Raw genomic sequence first — 22,031 nt, 5'->3', positions numbered from 1 at the left:
AAAGCCATACTTGTTTCGGAGGGTAGCTTTTGGCTGCTGCTGTTTTCTGGCAATGCTTGTTTACTAGAAATGCAGAGCTGCAAAGTTACTAATGAACATTTATCCATTTCACTTTCAGTTTACTTCTTTGACTGAGATGGACAAGATATAAGCTCCATTGAGTCGAAGCATGGCATCTAGTCCTGTGCTTCCCACGGAAGATGAGCAGGTGTCCTTGGGCATTGACGATCTCCATATTTCACTGCAAGGTAATTCGGACTGGGTAGGGTAGCACCTGCAGAAACCGTGGAAACCGTGTCCTCATCTAGTCACAGATCATATTGCTGTCTGTCTCTTAGGGGGATTTTTAATATATCTGTGTTTTTCCAACTGTAGAAACCTTTCAGTACACTTAAATTTTTTTTACTGCTATCTCAGCTCTCTAAGAAAGTAGGTGATACCTGGAAGGGATTTGGTATCTCCAGTTTCTTACTCTGATACTGTGTATTTTATTTGCAATGAAAAGTAAATAGTTAACCGTAGTTTACTTGGCATTGTTTGTACTTACTTTGTATCTTCTTGCATAACCTCTTTTAAATACACACTCTTACTGTGCCGTAATAGAAAGGAAGAGTAGTAATATTATAAATGAATGACCTTTCCAATCACATGCATCATGTGTGCATGTATATAAGTACTATCAGTTTTTGTTGTTAGTGCTTTTTGTGGAGCTTGGCAGTATCTGTTTTGTATTTTGAGAATTCATTAGCCGCTAGATCTTCCACTTTTGTTGATAAAGTAAATCTTGGAATTGAGTAAAATTCGCTAGTATAAAAGAAATAAGGCTATGGCAAATGTTTGAAAATGTGAAACTATGTATTTTAAAATAATTTTAAGATTATGGACAGTGTTATGCAATACTTTTTAAATTTTGTGTTGGGTACATTTTTAGAATGTTACTTAAAGTCATACATTTTGAGTCACTTACAATAAAGATTGCAAAATGACTTTCTTTCTGATATTTTCCTTTTAATTAAAAATCAGTTTTGAATGATTTGCTTCTTGGCTTTGGGGTTGAGAAAGAAATTAATAGCTGTTTGAATAGACTATATCTATGTGTACCAGTATTTTTAAAAGTAATTTTTGTCTCATTTGTATAGAGTAAGAAAGACTGAAATTGTTGAGAGGTAATAAATAATACTTGAGGCAAGAACTTAAAAAACTTCCAGTAAAAACTTAAAAAATAATGTCATAATATTCATACATAGTTGGAATCAAGCTTTCATTTAACTTAACTGAAAAAAAAAATCAATGTTCTTATTTTTCTGCGAAGTTTTGGTTGCAGGTGAAGTTTTGGCTTGCAGTTACATACTCAGGTAAATGTAATTTCTAATGCTGGTTCTGCCAATTACTTGTTCTTTGAACTTGGACAAGAGATTTGATCCTTCAAGTCTCAGTTTCCTCATTTGTAAAATGTGGATGATAATGCCCACGTTGCAGCTGTGTTTTGAAGATGAACAATTTAATATATGCCAAGAGCTTACCATAGTGCCTAATACAGAGTAGGGACTCAGTAAAGGCATCAGATTAATCATTTCTTTTTACATATTTACAGTCAAAATCTATGTCTCAAAGTATTTCTTGTCCAGGAGCACACAGCTAGAGTAGAAACCTCTTGGTATATAGGAAAAAATTATAACCAAAAGTCTAGTGTTTTCATTCTGACATTTCTTTTCTATGGCTTCCCATCACCTCTGGGATAAAGTCTAGACTTCTTGGCATGGCTTACAGGCTTTTCCTGATATGGAGCTTTGTCTCTGCCCTTATCTCCCACCATGCCCCTATAAGCACCCTGTGCTCCAGCCCTGCAGACCATACCCACCCCCCACCATGTCCTTTTGTTTAGGTTGTTTCCCTGTATGTTCCCTAGCTTCTCCTCCAGCCCCAGAAATCCCCCTCAGCCATCCCTCATCCCTCCTTCATCCATCCCAGGCCAATTAGATTCCGTCTCCTCTGTGTGCCCTACTCTCTCTTAGGCTGAGATAACATACTCCCTCCTCTGTTCTCCCATAGTGTCTATTTGAGCATTTATAGTATTATAATTATTATACATATTAAATAATGTTTTTCCCCACTACAGAGTGAGCTTCTGTTATGTAGCGTGCTCTAGCTTAGGTAGCACTTTTGCATGTATCATCTCATCTGATCCCACATTGTGAGGTCGATTTTTAAATTTTTGAGGAACAGAGAAAGAATTTGTGGCTCAGAAAGACTGAATTACTTTCCCAGAGGTCACACAGCTAGTGAGCAGCGTGGCTGGGTTTTAACTTGGAGGACCTTTTTCTATTGCATCCCACTCTCTTTGACACATCTCAAAGAACAGTTTGAAAGAGGGAATTTCCTTAAAAACTTTCTCTGGAAAATTCATTGAATCTTAGCCTTATCCTTTTTAATCCATAGCAAACTTTTACATCCACAGTATGAATGGGCATCTTCAAGTAACACTGGTGATCTGGGGTTCATTAGTAGCTCAAAATAATTAGCAAGTTACTGAGAAGTGAGTGGTTTCTTATATAGCATGTTTTGAATTGTATGAGGTTACGCAATCTGCTTTACAATAGGAGACTAGTATGGGCTGTTTTGCAATGGAAATGTGATATATTTATGCACTAGCCAGTCTGAATGATTTACTCTCATGATGTATTTAGAGGATTGTGGTGCTGTATGCATTGCTCCATAGGGGAAGAAATGGAAAGCCAATACTGTACTGTCGTCAAGTTGACACTGAGCAAGTTCTGCTCACATTAGCCAGGTACCCTCGAGATATCAACCAAGAAGTTCCCATGCCTGTAAAATGAAGGCTTAACTGTGAAATGAATAGATTTCCCAAAGTTAAGTTCCACATTATTATCAGTGAACTTATAAATGATTCTTTCAACCAATGTTGTTGGGCTTAGGCTGACTGGCAGAGAGGAAAGAAGGAAGAAAGGAAAGAAAGAAAATAAGAAGGAAGGAACTTGTATATATTTCTAAAGGCAGTTTTGGTTTCATGACAGGATTATTAGCTATTTGGGAAAAAAGAATTGATAGGCGATATTATCTACGTGAAGTATTACTGACTTGAAGGCTGTTGGCAATGGTCTTAAAAGCATTTGGCTTTGTAGACCATGTAAGTAGACCTGCATTTCATAAAATTCACATGTGCTCAGTGATCCTTGGAGTAATATGAGAAGAGATTTCATGTAATATGAGAGGCTCAGGATCACTGCTCCTAAGAAAGTTTTTATTTCTCTTTGTTTCACAATGTTTTTTAGAGGCAGATAGAATGGCCTAATTAACTTTATCAAAAACTTAATCTAAGGTGAAATAATTGTGGCAACACCCTGAGAATAATACACTCAAGAAAATATTAAAATGTCTGAATTGCAATGTGATGATTCATCACTGATATGTTACAAAAGCAGATATTCCATATGGAAATCAAGGCCTGGAAATCAAGAAGTGCTTTGCTGAAATTCATAGAGGAGGGCAATAAGCAGGTGACTTCATCTTTCCTTTTGTTCATCCTTTGTGTGATACTTGAGAAAATATCTTTATGAAGGGATTTTGAGAGTAGTTTTTGTAGGTAGATGTTTATGTTCTCCACATCTAGTGAGGCAAATAGCATTGCAATGGTTGGATGGTTAGGAAGAGAAAGGAATGATATGTATGAATTTGAGCAGGTTCGTGTAAAAAATGGAATTTATTTTAGTTTAGTGCATTTTTTATGACTCTGGATGGTCCACATTTTAGATAAATTTGAGATATGGAAAGTCAGGCTATTAAAATGATAAATAAATGGCTGTCTTTAAAAATTATTTGCTTTACCAAGATGTCCATTATAGAATTCCTTCAAATCTTTCCATCTGAGTTTCTTATGTGGCAAAGCGATAGGTGCTTCCTTCCCTTTTATCATAAGAAAACAGAAGCTGTGTATTTTGTCTGAAACATCTCTGCTGAGCCCTTCAGGTGGGAAAGGTATGTCCAGGGAACAATTTTCTGAAGTACTGGATGGATGTGATTATGAAAGTAGTAAGGGGTAAAGTTGGAAAAAGTATCACAGGATTTTAAAGTTGGAAGGGATTTTCTTTGCCATTCAATGTAATTTGAGACCAAAGTAGGAATCCCTTCAGAAGTATTTCTGATATTAAGATCCTTCAGGGAGTTGAATTCAAACCCAGCTCCTTTGGGGTTTTTGCTTTTAGGCAGTGAGAGTTATGTGGTCACAGGTCAGAGTTGTGATTAGGGGATTAATCTGGCTTTGAGCTATAGGAAGACTGGAAAAGGGCGGGAAAGTAGAGTTGGAGAAACCAGTTAGGAAGCATTTGCAAATATCTGGGTGTTGGTAGTGTTTGCCTGGACTAGGGTTATAGCAGTGAGTATGAAAGTATGGGACAGATATGAAAACTTTAATGGGGAAGACTCCACAGGACTTTGCAACTATTGAGTGTGGAGAATAAGGTAGCGAGGCTCCAAGGTTTTGAAACTGAGCTGTTTGGGATGATAGTGGTAACACGTATAGTATACAAATTATTAATTTTATTTAATGTGTTTTTACTAAGTATAATAGTATCAAATAAGAAGGCCATTAAATATTATTAATATCAATGTGCTTAAAATAAATTGTTGCAGATAAGAGGTACTTTATAAAAAAACTCTTGAGACCTTCCTGTGCTATGGAAAGATTAAAAACATGACACGGGGGAGGGCCCATTTGAAAGTGATAGTAATGAGTGAAATCGGCAGCTTAGGTGGAGTCATTCTGAGAATTTTTTAAAAATTATTATGGGTACACAATAGTTGTATATATTTATGGGGTACATGTGATGTTTTGATACCGGCATATAGTGTATAATGATCAAATCAAGGTAATTGGAATATGAATCACCTCAAGCATTTATCATTTCTTGAGAAATTTTAAATGACAACTATAGGCAATTCCATATTTGAGATTTAAGCTATTTCTTTCTTACCAAATAAATATAATTTGTTGGTCTATAGGACATAATAAATTTGCATAATAGAAGCGAAAATTATTTTGGTTTCAAAAACAGTGTTGTCCAATGCTTTAGAAAAACAATATCCAGAAATATCCAGATATAGAATGCTGTCGTTAATTAGGCACAGAACCAGGAAGGAGTGTGTATTCTGTTAGCTTTGCCACCATGGGAGGAGTTAACTTTCACGCAGTCCTGCCAACATGCTGGTGAATGGTTAACCATCTACACGAACCTGTATAAAAACATATTCAGCCCAGTTTGCTGTGTCATTTCAGACAATGCTCATATGTTTTATTAATACCGTTATCATCTAGATGACATATTTTAAAAGATTAAAAAATCCCCTGTATCGTCTGCGTAGATATCATTACTTGGTAGAGCCCAGTAGTGAAATGTGAGTCTCTGTAGTTGAGTTATTACTCCATTTAAATTTATTCATTATTTACTGAGTATCCATCTGAAGGGAGGCTTTCAATTTGTGTATTATTTTTAGTAGCATTAAATGTTATCTCTGTTTAGTGGGTTAGGTTACAAGCTTCTTAATGGAGGCGCCATGTTTAATTTTATTTAGTTATTGGTAAACGCTGAGTGCCAACTATGTACAGTGAGCTAGGTGTTATAGGTACAAACGAAAATAAATGGGAGCACCTTCAAGAAGCACGTAGTCTAGGTGTGCCTTGATGTCATGTGAGGTGAGAAAATAGCCTGGGGTGCAAATATAATCAATCGTTCTTATGAGATGAGTTGAAGTCTTTAACTGGATAGGGTCATGTTCCTAATTTTGGTATCTATCGTACAAATTCAACCAAAATAGGAAGGAAAATATCTGGATTATCTTTTCGTGTTTCACTTTTAGGGAGATGAAGAGTAAAAATTTTCCCTATGTAACATTATTTGCAAGGTGAGTTACATATTCCTCTCACTGTAAAAAATGAAACAATTTGGTCAGAACTTCCCTGGAGTTTGTTGTCTTCTTACTGAGCCTTATGTAATTATTTCTAATCCTTGAATTTCCTCTCTTTTTTGCAAATCACTTCGTTCAGTAATCCTGAGCATCTCCAAGTACATTTTAGGCGCTCTGCATATAGTACTCTTGTATCTTTATTGCCAATGATGTTTGTGTATATTTTAGGCTTTCAATAAACAATTGCATAATGAATAACTGAGTGGCCATTCCAATATAAAAAAACAAAGGTCTATAACGTACTCTGCATTAGAAGAACTGTTCCATGTTCCGAAAATTGTCAGGTAGGGTGGAAGCATGATTCCTTTAGACGTGAGGCAGTGAGATGTGTCTATGAGGTTTTGGAGCTCAATAGTGCTTTAGTGTCGTGGTTCTGAGTGAAAAATCTATTCTACCTTATTATGATTGTGAGTGGATGAAACCATGTGAAGTCTTAGAAAGAGGAACAGGATTAATAAAAGGCTTCTGGGTGGAATATCTAGCCCTTTGCAGCAAAATTCCCAGTGTGGAATTTAGATGGAAATGATGAATGAAGAGTAAGAAAAAGACATGTGTTAGCAGGTAATACTTTTGCTTCCCTAACCGATTCAGACTACTCAGTTATTATGAATAAAAGCAAATTATCTCTGGGATCTGTTTTGGCTTGTGAGATGATTATTATACCCTGAGAAAATAATCAACTTATAGCCTTTCACTGACTATCAGTGTTGTACTGTAACAATATAAAAACTTCCAGAAAGTTCCTGTTATCATAGTAGCTGACACTACGTTTCACTGTGTTTTCTTGGAAGGTTGTTTGCCTTGGTATTATAAAGCCTCATAATCTTAAAAATATTCTAATTAAATGAAAAATAAAATAAGAACTCTTGTGTTTACACTGTGTGGCTTTTTCAGGAAAAAAATTTTTTTTTCTTAGATTATATTAATATATACAGTTTTGGCTTCTGGGAACTTTGGTTCTGTTTTTGCCAGGAATTTGGGGATAAGCTTACTTTATTCTGGGTCAGTTACATTTTGAAAACTAGGGCAAGATAAATCCAGGGTCATTTAGAGTCTTGTTAAAATGGGTTAACAAAGATCTCATTCATTCCTTATAGAAATAAAAATCCTTTTTAATTAGCCCCATGAGATACAAGATTTTCTGAGCCTCTGTGTATCCGTGTGTGTTGGGTGGAGGTGTAATTATTCAGAGCTTCAAGTAGTATGTTAGGAAAAAATAAAACTCAAAATAATCTTACCTTGAAAATGAGAAAGCTAAGAAGTTAATATAATATATTAATTTATAACCATTTGGTGGGTTTAGTGTACGATGTAACACTCTGAAAGTTGGAGGTCATTCTAAATGTGCCTCTTTGAGACATTACTTCCCTCATCTGATTTCAGCATTGGTGATTACAGTTTCCCTGAATGACTTCATTTTCCTAAATCATTCAGGGAATTTTGGTAAAAGGTAACTGCATTTTTTTGTTCTCAATATGTATGAGAGCCAAAGTTTACTGCCACTAGGTATTTTTAGAGTCATTTGAAAGTGGTGGATAAAAGCATATGAATGATTTATCAGAGAAATGGAATTTTTGAAGTTCTAAGTGTGTATGTCTTTGGAGAAGAGACATCAGATTCTGGATGAATAATCTCTTAGGGCCACTGAGGGTCTGTGCGGTGACGCGTGTTGAATGAGCATGGGAGGAACAGGGCAGAAAGAGAAGCCACATGCTTTCGCCGTTCGTCCGTGGGTGGAGCAGCATTCACTGGTCCTGCGCTGGTCCCTGCCTTTACCGCGCAGGGGATGACCAATTTCCTCAGCGGGGACATGTTACGAGGTGAAGGGTTCCTGGCTCAAATGCAGAACACAAACAGCCCTTCTCAAATCTGAGAAACATTTAACATCTTTCCAAAACATTGGAATTGGCCTTTTCTTTAGTTCAGTAGGGTGTTTAATAGTGAGAACTAGTTCTGCTGTGTATCTCTGCTGCAGTCTGAATGTTCTATTGGCAGAACTTCCAGGGGTTTTGATGTCTTCAAAACAGAATGTTTCAAAAGTACAGGTGAATTCACATTTACCACTTCGTCTCATAATTATGAGTTTTATGAATATCGGTAGATCTGTTCGTTGATTCATTCATGCAGCAAATGTTTCCTGAGATGCTACCTTGTGTCAAGCACTATTTTATTTAGGTAGGAGACTGCTCAGGTGAACAACTTCAACAAGCTTCACATGCCCACGGTGCTTCTATTTAAATTAGACTAGATGGTAATCAAGAAAAATACCAGCACATGGTAAGTGTTATGCAGGAGCTTCAAATGGGTTTATGTCAGAGTGCCTGGGTGACTTCTTTAGATCAGAGAAGGCCTTTCTGAGGAGGAACAGTTTAGGAGCGATTGAGTAACACAAAGCGGTGTCCTTCGGTAAAAGCATTCTAGTCTGAGGCAATAGGTCAAAGAAAAGCTCTACGGTGGAGGCAAGCTTGGTGAATTCACGGAGCAAAGGAAGGCTCGTGGGGCTGCGTTGTGGTGGGCGCAGGTGGCCTGAGCTGGTCAGGGACCGGATGAGGTCATCCATGGAGCATGTAGCAAGAGCAGACCTTTTGGGTCTTTCTGTGTTTAGAGGGCAAGTGGAAGAGGAGGAGCAAGGCAAGGACATTGAGAAAGAGTAGCCAGGAACAAGGAAGGAAAGCCGGGTGAGTGCGATGGCTTGGGACCCCTAGATGAAAGTCTGGAGAAGGAGGTGTGGTCCTCTGTGTTGGATGCCACAGAGCAGCCAAGTAAGATAAGTACAGAGAAGTGCCCACTGGGTTGGGCTCAGAGGGTTTGCTGGTGGCTGTCACAGGTTAGCTGCCTTCAAGTGGTGGAGGTGGAAGCCTGCCTGGACTGGAGCGTGTTGAGGAGAGATTGGGAGATGAGGAAGTAGAAATAGTGACTTACCAAAGCTCTCAAGAAATTTTGCTGTGAAGGGTAACAGAGATATCAGGCACATCAGGGAGGGAAAGTTAGGATTCCTTTTAAGGTAAGAGAATACTATTCCATTTCTTGTTATGCCTTATTTTCTAGGTATAGATTAACTTATTCTTAGAGCCCTTTTTGCTTGTTCATTCATTATTCAACTTTTTTATTTTTTTTGGAGACAGGGTCTCCCTTTGTTGCCTAGGCCAGAGTGCAGTGGCATCATCATAGCTCACTGCAGCCTCAAACTCCTGGGCTCAAGCGATCCTCCTGCCTCAGCCTCGTAAGTATCTGGGACTACAGATACTTAGAAGGTGTGCACTATCCTGCCTGGATAATTCTACTTTTTGTAGAGATGGGTCTTGCCATGTTGTTCAGGCTGATCTCAAACTCTTGGCCTCAAGCGATCCTCCTGCCTCCACCTCCCAAAGTGCTAGGATTATAGGCATGAGCCACCACACCCAGCTTCAACAAATATTTTTGAACATCTTTGTGTACAAGGTGCTATGCTGAGCACATGGAGTAGTGCCTGGCACTTACTCTTCTAAAACGTATCTTCTGATTACAGTGATCACATGAGCACACAGACTATTACAGTGTCATGTGATGTGAGCTGCAAGAGGGGGAAGAGCTGGCACTGTGGAGGTATGGAGCAGGGGTCCCCCCCCGCCCCAGACCTGGGGAAGGCTTCCCAGAGGAAGTGATTCCTAAGCTTTGACCTAAAAGATATTAGCAGGTGAGCAGATGAGAGTCAACATGGCATATTAAGGAAATGGACGTTCAGTAAGACTAAGGATTAGAGTTTGGAGGAGAATGTGAAGAGACGAGGCTCCTGAGTCATGTAAACATAGAAGGGTTTGGAATTTTTCCTAAGACCAAGGAGAAGCAATGGGAAGATTTTGAGTTGAGACAGAAGTGCTCTTAGAAATTCCCCCAGGGAGCGCCGTGGAGTGTAGTCTTTAAGGGAGTGAGTGTGGAGGTGGAAAGACCAGTGTAAGTCTGTTATGTTGGTCAAGCTGAGAGAGAAGGCAGTCCTGATATAGAGGGGGCAGTGGAGATGCAGAGAAATAGATATTCAAGAGATATCTAACAGGTATCAGGGCTGTTTGATGACTGGGTATGGGGAATTGAAGGAGAGGGAAACAACAAAAATGACTCATTTACTTTTGGGCAAATCAGTGGATGATAAACCATTCACTGAAAAAAAAATGCAGAACAACTTTGGTCAGGGAGGGCATTGGTTAGAGATTATAACTCAGTTCTGGAAACGTTGAGTTTGAGGTGTCTGTGGAATAACCGAATGGAGCTACCCAGACAACAATGGGACATACAGACATGATGCTCAGGACAGACAGACACCTGGGCTGAAGGTGAAGATTTGGAGGTCATTAGTATACCAATGGGAATTTATGCCATTGGAGTAGATGAAAATTTCTAGAGAAAAAGGAAGAAGGGTTCTGGCAGAATATTACAGAGATAGAAAAAGCAAAACAAGCCCATAGCAGAGCCTGAGAAGGGATGTTCAGAGAAGTAGGAAGAAAACCAGGTGAGTGTGGTATTATGAAATCAGAGGAGAGTATTTCAAGAAGAATAGGGCAGGAAACAGTGTCAGAAGTTTTAAGATATCCTGGTGTGGCTCATGCCTTTAATCCCAGCACTTTGGGGGGATTGCTTGAGGCCAGGAGTTCTGGACTAGCCTGGGCAACATAGCGAGACACTGTTTCTACAAAAAAATAAGAAAAACTACTGGATGTGGTGATATGCAACTGTAGTCCCAGCTACTCAGAAGGCTGAGGCAGGAGGATCACTTGATCCCAGGAGTTCGAGGCTGCAGTGAGCTATGATGACGCCACAGCACTCTAGCCTTGGTGTCAAAGTGAGATTCTATCTCTAAAAATATATGTGTGTGTGTGTGTGTGTGTGTGTGTGTGTGTGTGTGTGTGTGTGCGTGTATGTGTATAAAAAAACCAAATTTTAAGATATCCTGTAAGTACTGAGAAGTTCAGCAATGGGAATATTGTAAGTGGCCTAGCTGAGAATTAGTGGAGTGATTGGGGCAACCCAGCTTACAGTGGGTTAAGAAATGAGTGGTAGGTAAGGAAGTGAAGACAGCCATTGTAGACAACTCTCTGAAGAAGTTTGGGTTTGAAGGGGAGGAGAGAGGGGTGGTAGCTGGAGTGGCCATGGATTTGACATTTGAACTGATTTTGAATTATAATGAAAAGCCTATAGATTTTGAATCAGACACATCTGGATTTGAATTTCTCCACTATCAGATGTGAAATCGAAAGCGCATTATCCAAGACATAGTAGGCTTTCAATAAATGTTTTATTGAATGAGTGTGTAGAAATCCTTCATATTCTGGGAGCTACAGCTTTTTATTTATAAAATGCCTACCTTACCACTTTGTTGCCAGGCTTTAATGAAATAGCATCATGGCTCCTTACCCTCGAGGTTCCACTTGCTCCAGCAAGCCTTCTGAGTGCCCCTCCAAGTGTGTCTTAGGATACCAATACGTTGTAGTAGATTTATTTTGAGATGCATTACATTAATATCTCAGAGTTTATTATTTCATTACTATATTTGCCAGGCCCTTCCTGTTTCCTTCTGTTGTCTCAAGAATAAGTTAAACACGTGAATCAGTTCAATTGATTTAGAGAAATGTTTTTCAGAGTGAGGTATGTGAAGGCCTGAATCAGAATCTCTGGGAGTTGGGATCCAGAAACCTGCACTTACACAGTAACGCTGAGTAATTTGCCGGCAGGCTGAAGTGTGAGAATCTTGGACTTAAAATCACAGCACAGCTCTCTTCTGTTCAGTCTGGTTCGTTGCAGTCATAAGTCAGAGGTGCTGGGATTGCTGCGCCAGTAGAAGGTGTTCAGGCTCACACGTCTTGATTTTTGAAAAGCAAAACATTCACAGTTTTATGGGGTAGATAAAGCGTAGGAAGGAATAACAAATATATGTTAAAAGAAATGTAGTCATTTCTTGATTTATCCATTCCACAGATATTTACTGAGCAACTCAGACGAGTCAGAGGAGGGTGAGAAAAAGGAGAGACGCCTAGCATCGAGATTCTAAGCGTTTTATCTATATTGTGGGTTCATTTTCATGGGCTAGAAAGACACGACTTGCTTACTCAGAGAGCTGGGAGCTATGTTCCAGCTGTGGGGCTGGAAACAAAAGCCTCAGTGTAAAAATCTCAGGTGTTTACACAAGGGTGTGGTTCACTCGTGTGGCAACACGAAGTTGCTGGATTCCCATGCCAAGGCCCAAAGTAGAAATCACTGATTGTATGTCATATATTTTCCCAACAAACTACTTAAATCTCCACATTAATTGGGGAAAAATAACATCAAACCCCTGCTCCCCCCACCCCCAGCCATTTAACCATTCATTCAACAAAGACCTTCTGAATTCCTGCAGCATGAATAGCGCTGGGCTGGGTGCTGCAGGCGAGGTGAGGAGCGAAGCCAGAGTGTCTCACGCTGTCAGGGGCCCGCAGGCTGCTGAGGAGGCAGAGAGTAAGCAAATGATCTCGTAGATATTAGCTACTATTTTTGGAGGAACAGCTTTATTAAGATCCAGTTAGAGATAAAATTCACATACCATGTAATTCACCCATTTAAAATGAACAATTCAATAGTAAAAACTATTTGCAAGTCTATTTGCAGAGTTATGCAACCATCACATTTAATTTTAGAACATTTTTGTCACCCCCAAAGGAAACCTCATACCCTTTAGCTGTCACCCTCCCCAATCCTGCCACCACCAACCCCCATTCCCCAATTCCCCCCTTGAGCTCTAGGCAACCACTAATCTACTTTCTGTCTCTATAGATTTCCCTATTCTGGACATTTCATAGGAATGGAATCATAGGACATGTGGCAGTTTGTGACTGGCTTCTTTCACTTAGCATAATGTTTTCAAGATTCATCTGTATTTATTTGTGTAGCCTAAGTATAGTCTATGCCAGAGATCGACAGATGTTTCCTATAAAGGGCCAGGTAGTAAATATTTCAGTCTTTGAATGCTATATGGTCTCTGTCGTACTACTCAACTCTGCTGTTGTATCATGAAAGCAGTCCCAGACAATGGATGTGTGGTTGTTCCGATAAAACTTTATTTACAAAAACGGGCAGCAGATCAGATTTGGCCTTTGGGCTATAATTTGCTGACCTCTGATCTAAGTCTATAGAGGTACTTAATCCTCCTAACAACTCTAAGAAGTAGGTACACTGTTATCCCCATTTTAAGATGAGAAGACTGAGACACACAGCTAGCGAGAGGCAGATATGGGGATCCAGCAGAGGGATCCTGTGTTCTCAGCCTCGTCAGTGATCACACATTGAGATAAGTGCTAAATTCGGGCACGAGGGGGGAATCCCCTCATGACTCTCTGAAAGCAAATGAAAGACTTAGGTTGACTTCGGTCACCTTTAGGATGCAGCAATTGAGCTGACACCTACGGGAGACTAGAAGTTACTAGGCAAGGGTGTAGGGAAGGGCACAGATGCCTGTGCAGGAGGAACTCAGCCTGTAGAGGCCCTGAAAGAAGGCAGAAGTGGCTGGAGCCTGGGGCGTGGGGGACAGTAGTGTGCACCGAGGGTGGACCGTGCTCGGTGGTAGCTCTGTTAAGGATTTTGCTCATGATCCTAAGAGCAGAGAGAAACCGTGTAAGAGTGAAAAGAGTAATGTGGTCAGGTTTACTGGCTGAAGTGGAGGACAGATTGGAAGGGCACAGAGCAGACCTGGTTGGCCGTGGAAGCCTTCCAGGCCAGAGCTGGTGGTAGGTTGACTGGGAAGGCTGGAGTGGGCGGTGGTGGGGGTGTGGAGAGACGTAGACAAGGACACCAGAGCTACATGGAGGCACATCTGGCAGGATTTGGTGGTAGGTTGTACTTGAGGGTGATAGAAGATGGGAGGTGTCAAGGATAGGTGTGTCCAATCCATGAGATAGGAACATGGGTGAGGACCGGTTTGGGGAGAGGTAGGAGGTAGACTAGCATGATCTCAGTTCTGGGATGCTGAGGTTGACAGACAAGTGCTGTTTTTCCATGGTGACAACATGGATTCTCCAGCAGGGGGAATATGTGAAGTAACATCATTTTGAGGTTGTACTTACGTTAGCCAGGAGTTACCTCCTAAACTCACTTTCCTGGTTCCATAAGCGAGAGCTCAGTCTTGGTGCTATTTGTGTTCCTTCCTTTCTTGTTTGTTTGTTTGCTTGCTTGTGGGTGGTTGTAAGAAAATGTGTTGTAAATTGTCCCCTCCTTTCTGTTAGTTAATAGTCTCCCCTTCTGTGGTTAAGTAACAGAGTTTTCCTGTTTATGCTTCACATATTTTAGGCTTTTCTTGATTTAATTGTGTGTGTCTGTGTGTTTTTATTCCCTTAATTAGTTTCTTTATTTATTTCTGTTTGTTATTATCTCCAAGAGAAACAATCAAAGAGGTGGCCTTATATTTTTAGTTCCCATCCTATCAGATGACAGCCTGATGAAGATTCTTTGGGGTGGCATTTGGAACATATGGCTAAAATGTGTTGCGTTATTGTTTGAATTTCATTATCATCCTTCCCATGTCTCTCCTGGCTAACAGTGAGTGGACAGTATTGTTTTTGGGAATAGCAACAGTGTCTCATTAGTGTCTGCCTGTGACATAATAAGAAATATATATTAATATTTGGTCTCTGCCCCTGGTTTCTGGCACAGAGCTCCTAAAACCCTTGTAATTTCCTGAACCATAGAGATGCTAGGAGCCTCTCTTGTTCTCATATCTAGTCTTTGGCTCTGGGTTCCTGACACAGAGCTGCTAAAGCCCTTGGGATTTCCTGGGTGATAGGAGTGTCTTTTATTCTAATGAAGTGAATTTTGATGGGCTCTTGGATCACTTCCAGATGGGGGCTGGTTACTGGAAAGACCAACCCGCAAGTAGAAATTTGGAACTTTCAGCCCCACCTCCCCTCCCCCATCTTCTGAAGAGAGAGCAGAGCTGGAGATTAAATTAATAATCCATTATACCTATGTCATGAAGCCTCTGTAAAAATCCCTGAAGTACAGGGTTTGGAGACCTTCCCGGTTGGTGAACACATTCATGTGCTGGGAGGTTGTTGTACCCCGACTGCGTGGGGACCGAAGCTCCTGTGCTCAGGACCCTTCCAGACCTTGCCCCGTGTACCTCTTCATCTGGCTGTTCATCTGTATCCTTTATCGTTATCTTTTACAATAAACCGGCAAACATGTTTCCCTGAATTCTGTGAGCCATCGTAGCAAATCTTGAACCTGAGGAGAGGGTCTTGGGACCCCCGATGTACAGCCAAGTTGGATAGAAATGAGGGCAGCCTGGGAACCGTCTACTTGCAATTGTCATCTGAGGCGGGGGGCAGTCTTGTGGGACTGCGCCCTTAACGCGTGGGGTCTGCACTGGCGTAGGCAGTCCGTGTTCTAACTGATTGGGTAACAGTTGCTGTCCAGGGAGTTGGAAAATTGCTTAATGTGAGGGAAAGACCCACACATTTGGTATCATGAGTGAAGTATTAGGAGTAGCAGTACAGAAAAACAGTGCTTTTTTCGTAATGCCCTTTTGTTCAAGGCATTTTATTAGCTGAAGAAAGAAATTGTTGTTAAGGATTAGGATAAGGATTAGGATAAGACATCGGCCTGTTGTCACCGTTGCCAGTAAATTCTTTTTCTTCATATTACAAGTCAGTTTGATCCTCAATACTTTTAATATTTATTAAATCTTTCAATCAGCAAATATTTATCAAGTACGTCTTTTCTATACAGCACTGTGCTAAGGGGAAGCAAAAGTACAAAAGCATGAAAGTTGAACTTCAGGGTTCTTACAACAGTGAATAGGAGAGAAACCACACACAACAGGTGGAGGTTACCATAGGTGGAAACAGGTTGTACATGTAGTTATTCTTTAATAAAAATACAGATACAATCATAGTAAGTATACTATTTTACAACTTGTTCCTTTTCACTTAAGAATATATCCACGTCAGCACATATATATTTACTTTGTTCTTCTTATTGGTTAGATATATTTTTTCTCTTCTATATTTATATATTTTGAAGGGTTATGATCTCCTTTTTGCAAATTTCCAGTGTAGCAGATGCTTTTAACTTTAAGTAGTATAGATAAATCTTGATTTTTGAATTATCAGTTTAAAAAATGAAGCTGTGTCATGTATATTCATTCAGTATACATATATAATACATAAATTCATTTGTCCAACAAATATTGACTGAATGTCTTTTACTTGTGAGGTACTATATTCTAGGAGCTAGGGACCCAGTGATCAACAAAAACAAACCCTTGCCTTTTTGAATTTATATTCTTTACATGTTCAATCTAGAAGTATACACATTAATTAATGCTGTTTTTGAAGAAGAAAAATGGAGTGTTGAGGGAAGGTCAAGATTAACTTTTGTTTTGTTTTTGAGTTGGGGTCTTGCCATGTTGCCCAGGCTGGAGTGCAGTGGCTATTCACAGACAGATGCAGTCATCATGCATTATAGACTTGAACTCCTGGGCTCAAGAGATCCTCTGGGCCTCAGCCTCCCAAGTAGCTGGGACTGTAGGCACACCACCATGCCCAGCTCTAAGATTAACTTTTAATTTGTATTTTATATCCCTATGTACTGTTTGAAAACTTTTTATAAGTATTGCAGATTACTTGGTAATAACAAGAATAGTAAGAAAAGATCCAACAGTATTGTCAGAGACCAGAGCTAGAACAGATTATTTCTATTTCACTTTAGGAAAGGGGACTTTTGAATAGGGTGTGTCTTAACAAATGTGGATCCAATGCCCACGTGTATAAAGCATTGTTCTGGGTGTGGGGGTTTCTGTGAATGCAGAGAGAGGCAGGGAAGAGTGGCCGTTCCAGCGGGTACATAGCATGGCAATGCAGGAAAGGGAATTGGTAGATATGCTAGTTTGGCCAGAGAAATAGGATATGGGTAACGAAGTCGTGGAAGATGATGAATCAGAAAAGAGTAGATTGGAGTCCAATTGTGAATGACCTAGGATGTTAGGCTAAGAATTGATCATTTATTCAGTAAGGAATTAGGGAATGATCAAAAGGGTTTAATGAGGAGAGTGAAAGATCAAAGTAAGGAATCTGGGGCCATAGGCAGTAAACCTGTTATCCATGATCCAATAATAGAAGGAGAAGACAAATTCCTGGATAGGAATTTGCAAGGCTTTCTCAGTGACCTCATGCAATAGAGCAGGCTCTTGGAGATACTACATCTGTGTTTAAGTGAAAATGTAAGCTAGTGATTCTTAGCCCGGGGTAACTGCTTTTGAACTCTTACCATAGGGGAGGACTCCTGGAGTCAACATTTTAGATGAAAATGGACCTTGCTGACACATGGTAGCCGAGGTAGTTTTATAATGAACTTAAAAATCCACACCCTTTAATTAGCTTAACTCAATTTGTTTTCAGTTTAGTTCCCTTCTGGCTAAGGATATGAGCTGTCAGCTCACAAAAGGCAGATTGAATAAGAACAAAACTCAGGGATTAAATGTATTTTTATGGTAATGACACCCAGAGAAAAATCTTTGCCTTCTGTGCCTCATTTCTCAAATTCAATATTTTTCAAGAACAATCAAGGATACTTCTATGGGCCAGAATAAAATTCACTGACCACAATTTCCTGCATTATATATATTTCTTATTTGCCTTAAAAATCAGGGTAGAGAATTTCTCATTCTCCCTTCCTTAGCATTCTTACAGAAATTCATCATTGTAATAGATTGTATTATTCTCTTTATTTCTTCGCTCTTTTTCTTTCCTAACATCTGCTGATTAAAAGGTCCTATTCTCTACATGCCATTCTAAGAAGAAGAGTTTTATTAAGTTGCTTAAGCACGTGGCTCTCAATTATTTTTTCCCCAATGGGTCAGCCTTTGAAAAGAACAAAAGGTTACTTATCCTGCCATAGGGTGAGCTATTTGGCTCTGGTTCCCATTGAATAATGTTATTCAGGATACGGCAGTATGAAAATGTGAGAAAAGTGTGTCAAGGGATAAATAGAGTGGCACATATGAAACCGTTTAATTGAGTTGCTACAAAGGTGTTTAATTGTACCTGGGACATCTTTGTTTGCCATTAAGCAAAGGGTCCTTGTTGCTCTTAAAGGGTTCTGATTTCCAGGATGAAGAGGCATTCTGTAAGTTGGGACAATGGGTTAAAAGCCATGAAGATTCCTTTCTAAATCTTTCTCTTAAGATTTCATTTGTGCACTGTTTCCTTTGCTAACTGGAGATTACCTATGGGAATTTGTTCTGACTGCTTCTCTTATTGTTTTTTTTTGTTTTTCTTCTTTCCCTTGTTCTATTAGAGTTTAATCAAATTAGGACAGTGATAACTTCAGGTTTTCATTAGAAAAGTTTAGATTATTTTAAATTCAAGTTTATGTCTCTGTCAGGGGATGTTCTTCAGTCCAACCTCCCATTAGATGCTTCAATTTGAACAATTCAGTTAGAGCCCTGATTTTGCTGCCTGTTTTCTCAGCCTAGGAAAGTACCAAGATGCCTTTTGTCTGGGATCATGTGGAAATGAAATGATCCCTCGTCTTATCTGGAAATAATTCAAAATGGCTGAGGTTTCCAGGTGGACATGGCATGCTAGAACTTTTTAGGCACACAATGCTCTCTTTGCACTTCGTTTGCGGTGTATTTCATCTCTTTCAAGGTTATTTAATGGTGCTCTGCCCAATAACTCCCCTAAAGTTAGTGCAGACTCTGTCTCTTGGACCTGGTAATCGTATTCCTGATTAGTTCTTCACACTTTATCACGTAGAAAGAAAAATCTCTCTTGGTCCCTTAAAGATAAGGAAGAGAGTCCCCTTTGGTTTTGTATTGTTGTTTATTTCATTTTTACTTTGAATTTCTGCTTTATTGCCAGGAATGGGTAGTTTTTTCCACGCTTTTACATATGACTTTGGTGTGTGTACATCATGTGCATTTAACTTGATTCTGCAATCATAAAAACTTGTTCTCTAGTTTTTTTTATTGATAAACAAAATTAGCCTTCCATACGTTTTTTAAGCGTTAATACATGCTTAAAAGTTATTCTTTTATCATGTACTGATAGCAGGGGAAAAATAATGAAAACATACCTCAAAGATTCTAGGAGATTTAGTTCCATTTTAAATTATAGAACAAAATTGTGATTCTTTGGAATTCTTTTGTTAAGGGAAATGTATCTAAAACAGCAATAACTCTCAAAAGCCTAAATTATCCAGTTGACTTGTCAGAACTCAGTTTAGTTCAGCTAACAATTATTGAGTGTCCTACAAAGTGTAAGTCGCTGGATTATAACTAATTTAAGCTGGTAATGCATAAAAAATGAAATGGATTAAAAAAGGAAAAAATTCCCATGGGGCTCAGTGCATCTTTAATCTCTGATCAGTCACAATACTTAAAGACAGTTATAAACTTATGCAGCCAGCCTTTCTTCTGTTCCTCAATCAGAACTCTCATCAACTTTAAAATTTTTTGAGAATTTAATTAGATGCCATCTCCTCTACACATATTGCAGTCCAAATACCAAAAGTTTCAGCCCATTATGAGTGTTAAGTAGAGACTAATAAGGGAGAATGGGAAGAGTCAAAGGAAAACAATGTATTAGCATTTAAAAGTAAGGATCATAAACTTAAAAAAGGTAGATGCCACCAGTATAGTAAACAAAATATAACAACAACAGCAATAACATGATTATTATTTCAGCGAATATTTATTTAGGGCCTGCTGTGGGCCAGGCTCTTCTAGGCACGTGGGACATATCACAGACAAAACATCTTTGTCTGTGTGGTGCTTGCATTCTCCTGGGAGGAGAGTGAGACATTAACAATAAACATATTAACACTATATAAATAACTTACCTGGAATGTTAAAAGGTATAAGTGCTGTAGAAAAAAAAATAGAGCAGGACAATAGGGTTTTAAGTGGAATGATCTTATGGACAAGGTGTGTGAGCCAGGGTTTGACGGAGGTGGGGGAGTGTGCCTGTGGATATCTGTAGTAGGAGCATTTCTGGAAGAAAGGACAACTGTGCAAAAGCCCTAAGGTGGGAGTGGGCCTGGAGAGTTTGAGGCAAAGAGGAGGCCAGAGTGGTTGGAGCGGAATGAGCAAGTGGGGGACTACAAGGGGCAGATGGTGCTGGGCCTTGTAGCCATCTCGGGGAGTGACGTGAAGAGCCCTTGCGCTGGCAAAGGAGCTTCCTGATCTGAATGAACATGTTAGCAACATCACTCTGTTTCCTGTGTTGAGAATGGTGTTTCAAGGGCAAAGCTAGAAGGAAGGAGACCTGTTGGGAATTATTACAGTAATCCTGGTGGAGGTGATGGTGGCTTGGCCCGGGGGGTGGTGGTGGTGGTGGTGGTGGTAGAGCTGGAGAGAGTGGTCATATCCCGGACACGTTTTGAAGGTGGACCTAACAGGATTTCCTGAGGCATCAGATACAGAGTGTGAAGGAAAGGGAGCAGCCAACCAGTGCGGTAGGAGGAAAACTGAAAGTGGGGGTCCTGGAAGCAGCAGGGGAGAGTGAGCATCTGCATTGGAAGCTGCTGGTTGGTCCGGTGCAGTGGAGGCTGAGAACTGACCATTGGTTTTAGCGAGAGAAGGTTGTAGAGGACCTTGATTCACGGCGGCTGTGATGAGAGAGCAGTTGCAGTGGAAGGGCGAGGACCTGATTCTCATGGGTTTAGTTAAGCGTGAATGAGAGGACCTGCAGACAGTGAACATGGACTCCTGGGGCAGATAGATGAAGGATGGCTAATGGAGAGTGGGGGTCAAGAGAGGTTTGTTTTCAGATGGGAGAATTAACAGTGTGGATGTATACCGATGGCAGTTGTCGGGGGCGTGTGTGTGTGAAGAGGATGGTACAGAAGAGAAAGGAGCAGAATGTCCTTGAGTAGATGCCAAGGGCTGGGATCTAGTGTACGAGTGAAGGGATTGGCGCTAGGTCCGAGCAAGGGTGGTCCATCTGTGCCAACAGGTTGGAGGCAGAGTGCTTTGGTAGGTTGTTAGATGCTGAGTGGGAAACAAAGTCTCAGCTGAGAGTGAGGATGGGGAAAGAGGTATGAGATGTTAGTGAAAGAAGGAGAAAGGGGGAAGTTGCCAGCTGGGGGGAGGGAGAGGGCAGTATGGTGTGACAGCTGGGCAGCATTGAGGGCCCCTGGCGGGTGCTGGTGAGACTGGTCAGCACCGTTGGAGTTTTTTCTCCAGCCACAGTCAGCAGCGTGTGTGGGATCAAGCATGCGGAGAGTAGTCATGCAGTGCCTGGCCAATGCCACAGAAGCAGGAGGTGCAAGGGAATGTTGGTAATAATTGGTCAGGGAACTTAAGATGGATAAGGATGAAAGGAAGAATATCACAGGGGTGAGGGATGGTGAAAAACTGGCAGAATTGAGGGCTGGGAGTTGCCAATGAGCTCAAAGAATTGTTGGCGCTGGGGCATGAGAGGGAGTGAACATAATGGAGATATCTGAAATCAAGATTGTAGAGGAGTTGTAGTTGTTAGTAATGACGAGATCTGGAGCATGACCATGACAGTGAGCATTTGAGGCAGGGCAGAAGAGAAGTGCATTGGAGAAGAGGAATTAAGGAAACCGAGAGGCAGGAGATTGGAAGATTCATCGAAATTGCCAAGAATTAGATAGGAGTTGTATTGAAGAGAGTGACAATGGGGAAGAAGCTAAAATCTTTGAGAAATGATGGGAACGACAGAGATAGGTAATGACTGTGACAGCCAGGATGGTCTGATGACATGAAATCCAAAGCTAGAGCTTCTCAGGGACGGAGGGTGAAGCGTGGTCTGGAGGTAGCAGTGAGGAGTGAGGAACCAGGGCTGCGAGAGGCAGCAATTAGCCACTTGAGAGGGCTGCAGTGGGAGCAGTGTTGTCAGAGGAGGTCCAGGGCTCAGTGAGAGCAGAAGGGCAAACCCTGAACACCAGAGAGGGTACTGGGCATGGAGGGGTTTGCTGATGGTGCACCATGGATTTCACCCTCAGTGGAAGGGTTTCAGGAGTTAAGGAGAGGTGGGAGATTAGAGAAATGAAGGAATATGCAGTCATATGGGAATCGGAGAAAT

General features: G+C 40.5%; 1 protein-coding gene across 5 annotated transcripts in view; it reads left to right on the top strand.

The window, feature by feature from the left end:
• Positions 1-22,031, top strand: part of SYNE2 (spectrin repeat containing nuclear envelope protein 2) — a 297,352-nt gene that overhangs the window by 45,587 nt on the left and 229,734 nt on the right. For all 5 annotated transcript variants that reach the window (XM_045565891.1, XM_045565887.1, XM_045565883.1 and 2 more), the window contains exon 2: positions 119-248. In XM_045565891.1, the coding sequence (XP_045421847.1) occupies positions 170-248 (79 nt within the window). In that variant the 5' untranslated portion in view covers positions 119-169. The remainder of the gene's footprint in view (positions 1-118; positions 249-22,031) is intronic.

This window comes from Lemur catta, chromosome 1 (assembly GCF_020740605.2).
Source record: "Lemur catta isolate mLemCat1 chromosome 1, mLemCat1.pri, whole genome shotgun sequence".
NCBI lineage: Eukaryota > Metazoa > Chordata > Mammalia > Primates > Lemuridae > Lemur > Lemur catta.
Note: the sequence above shows the minus strand (reverse complement) of the source record. Positions and strands in the feature narration are given on the sequence as shown.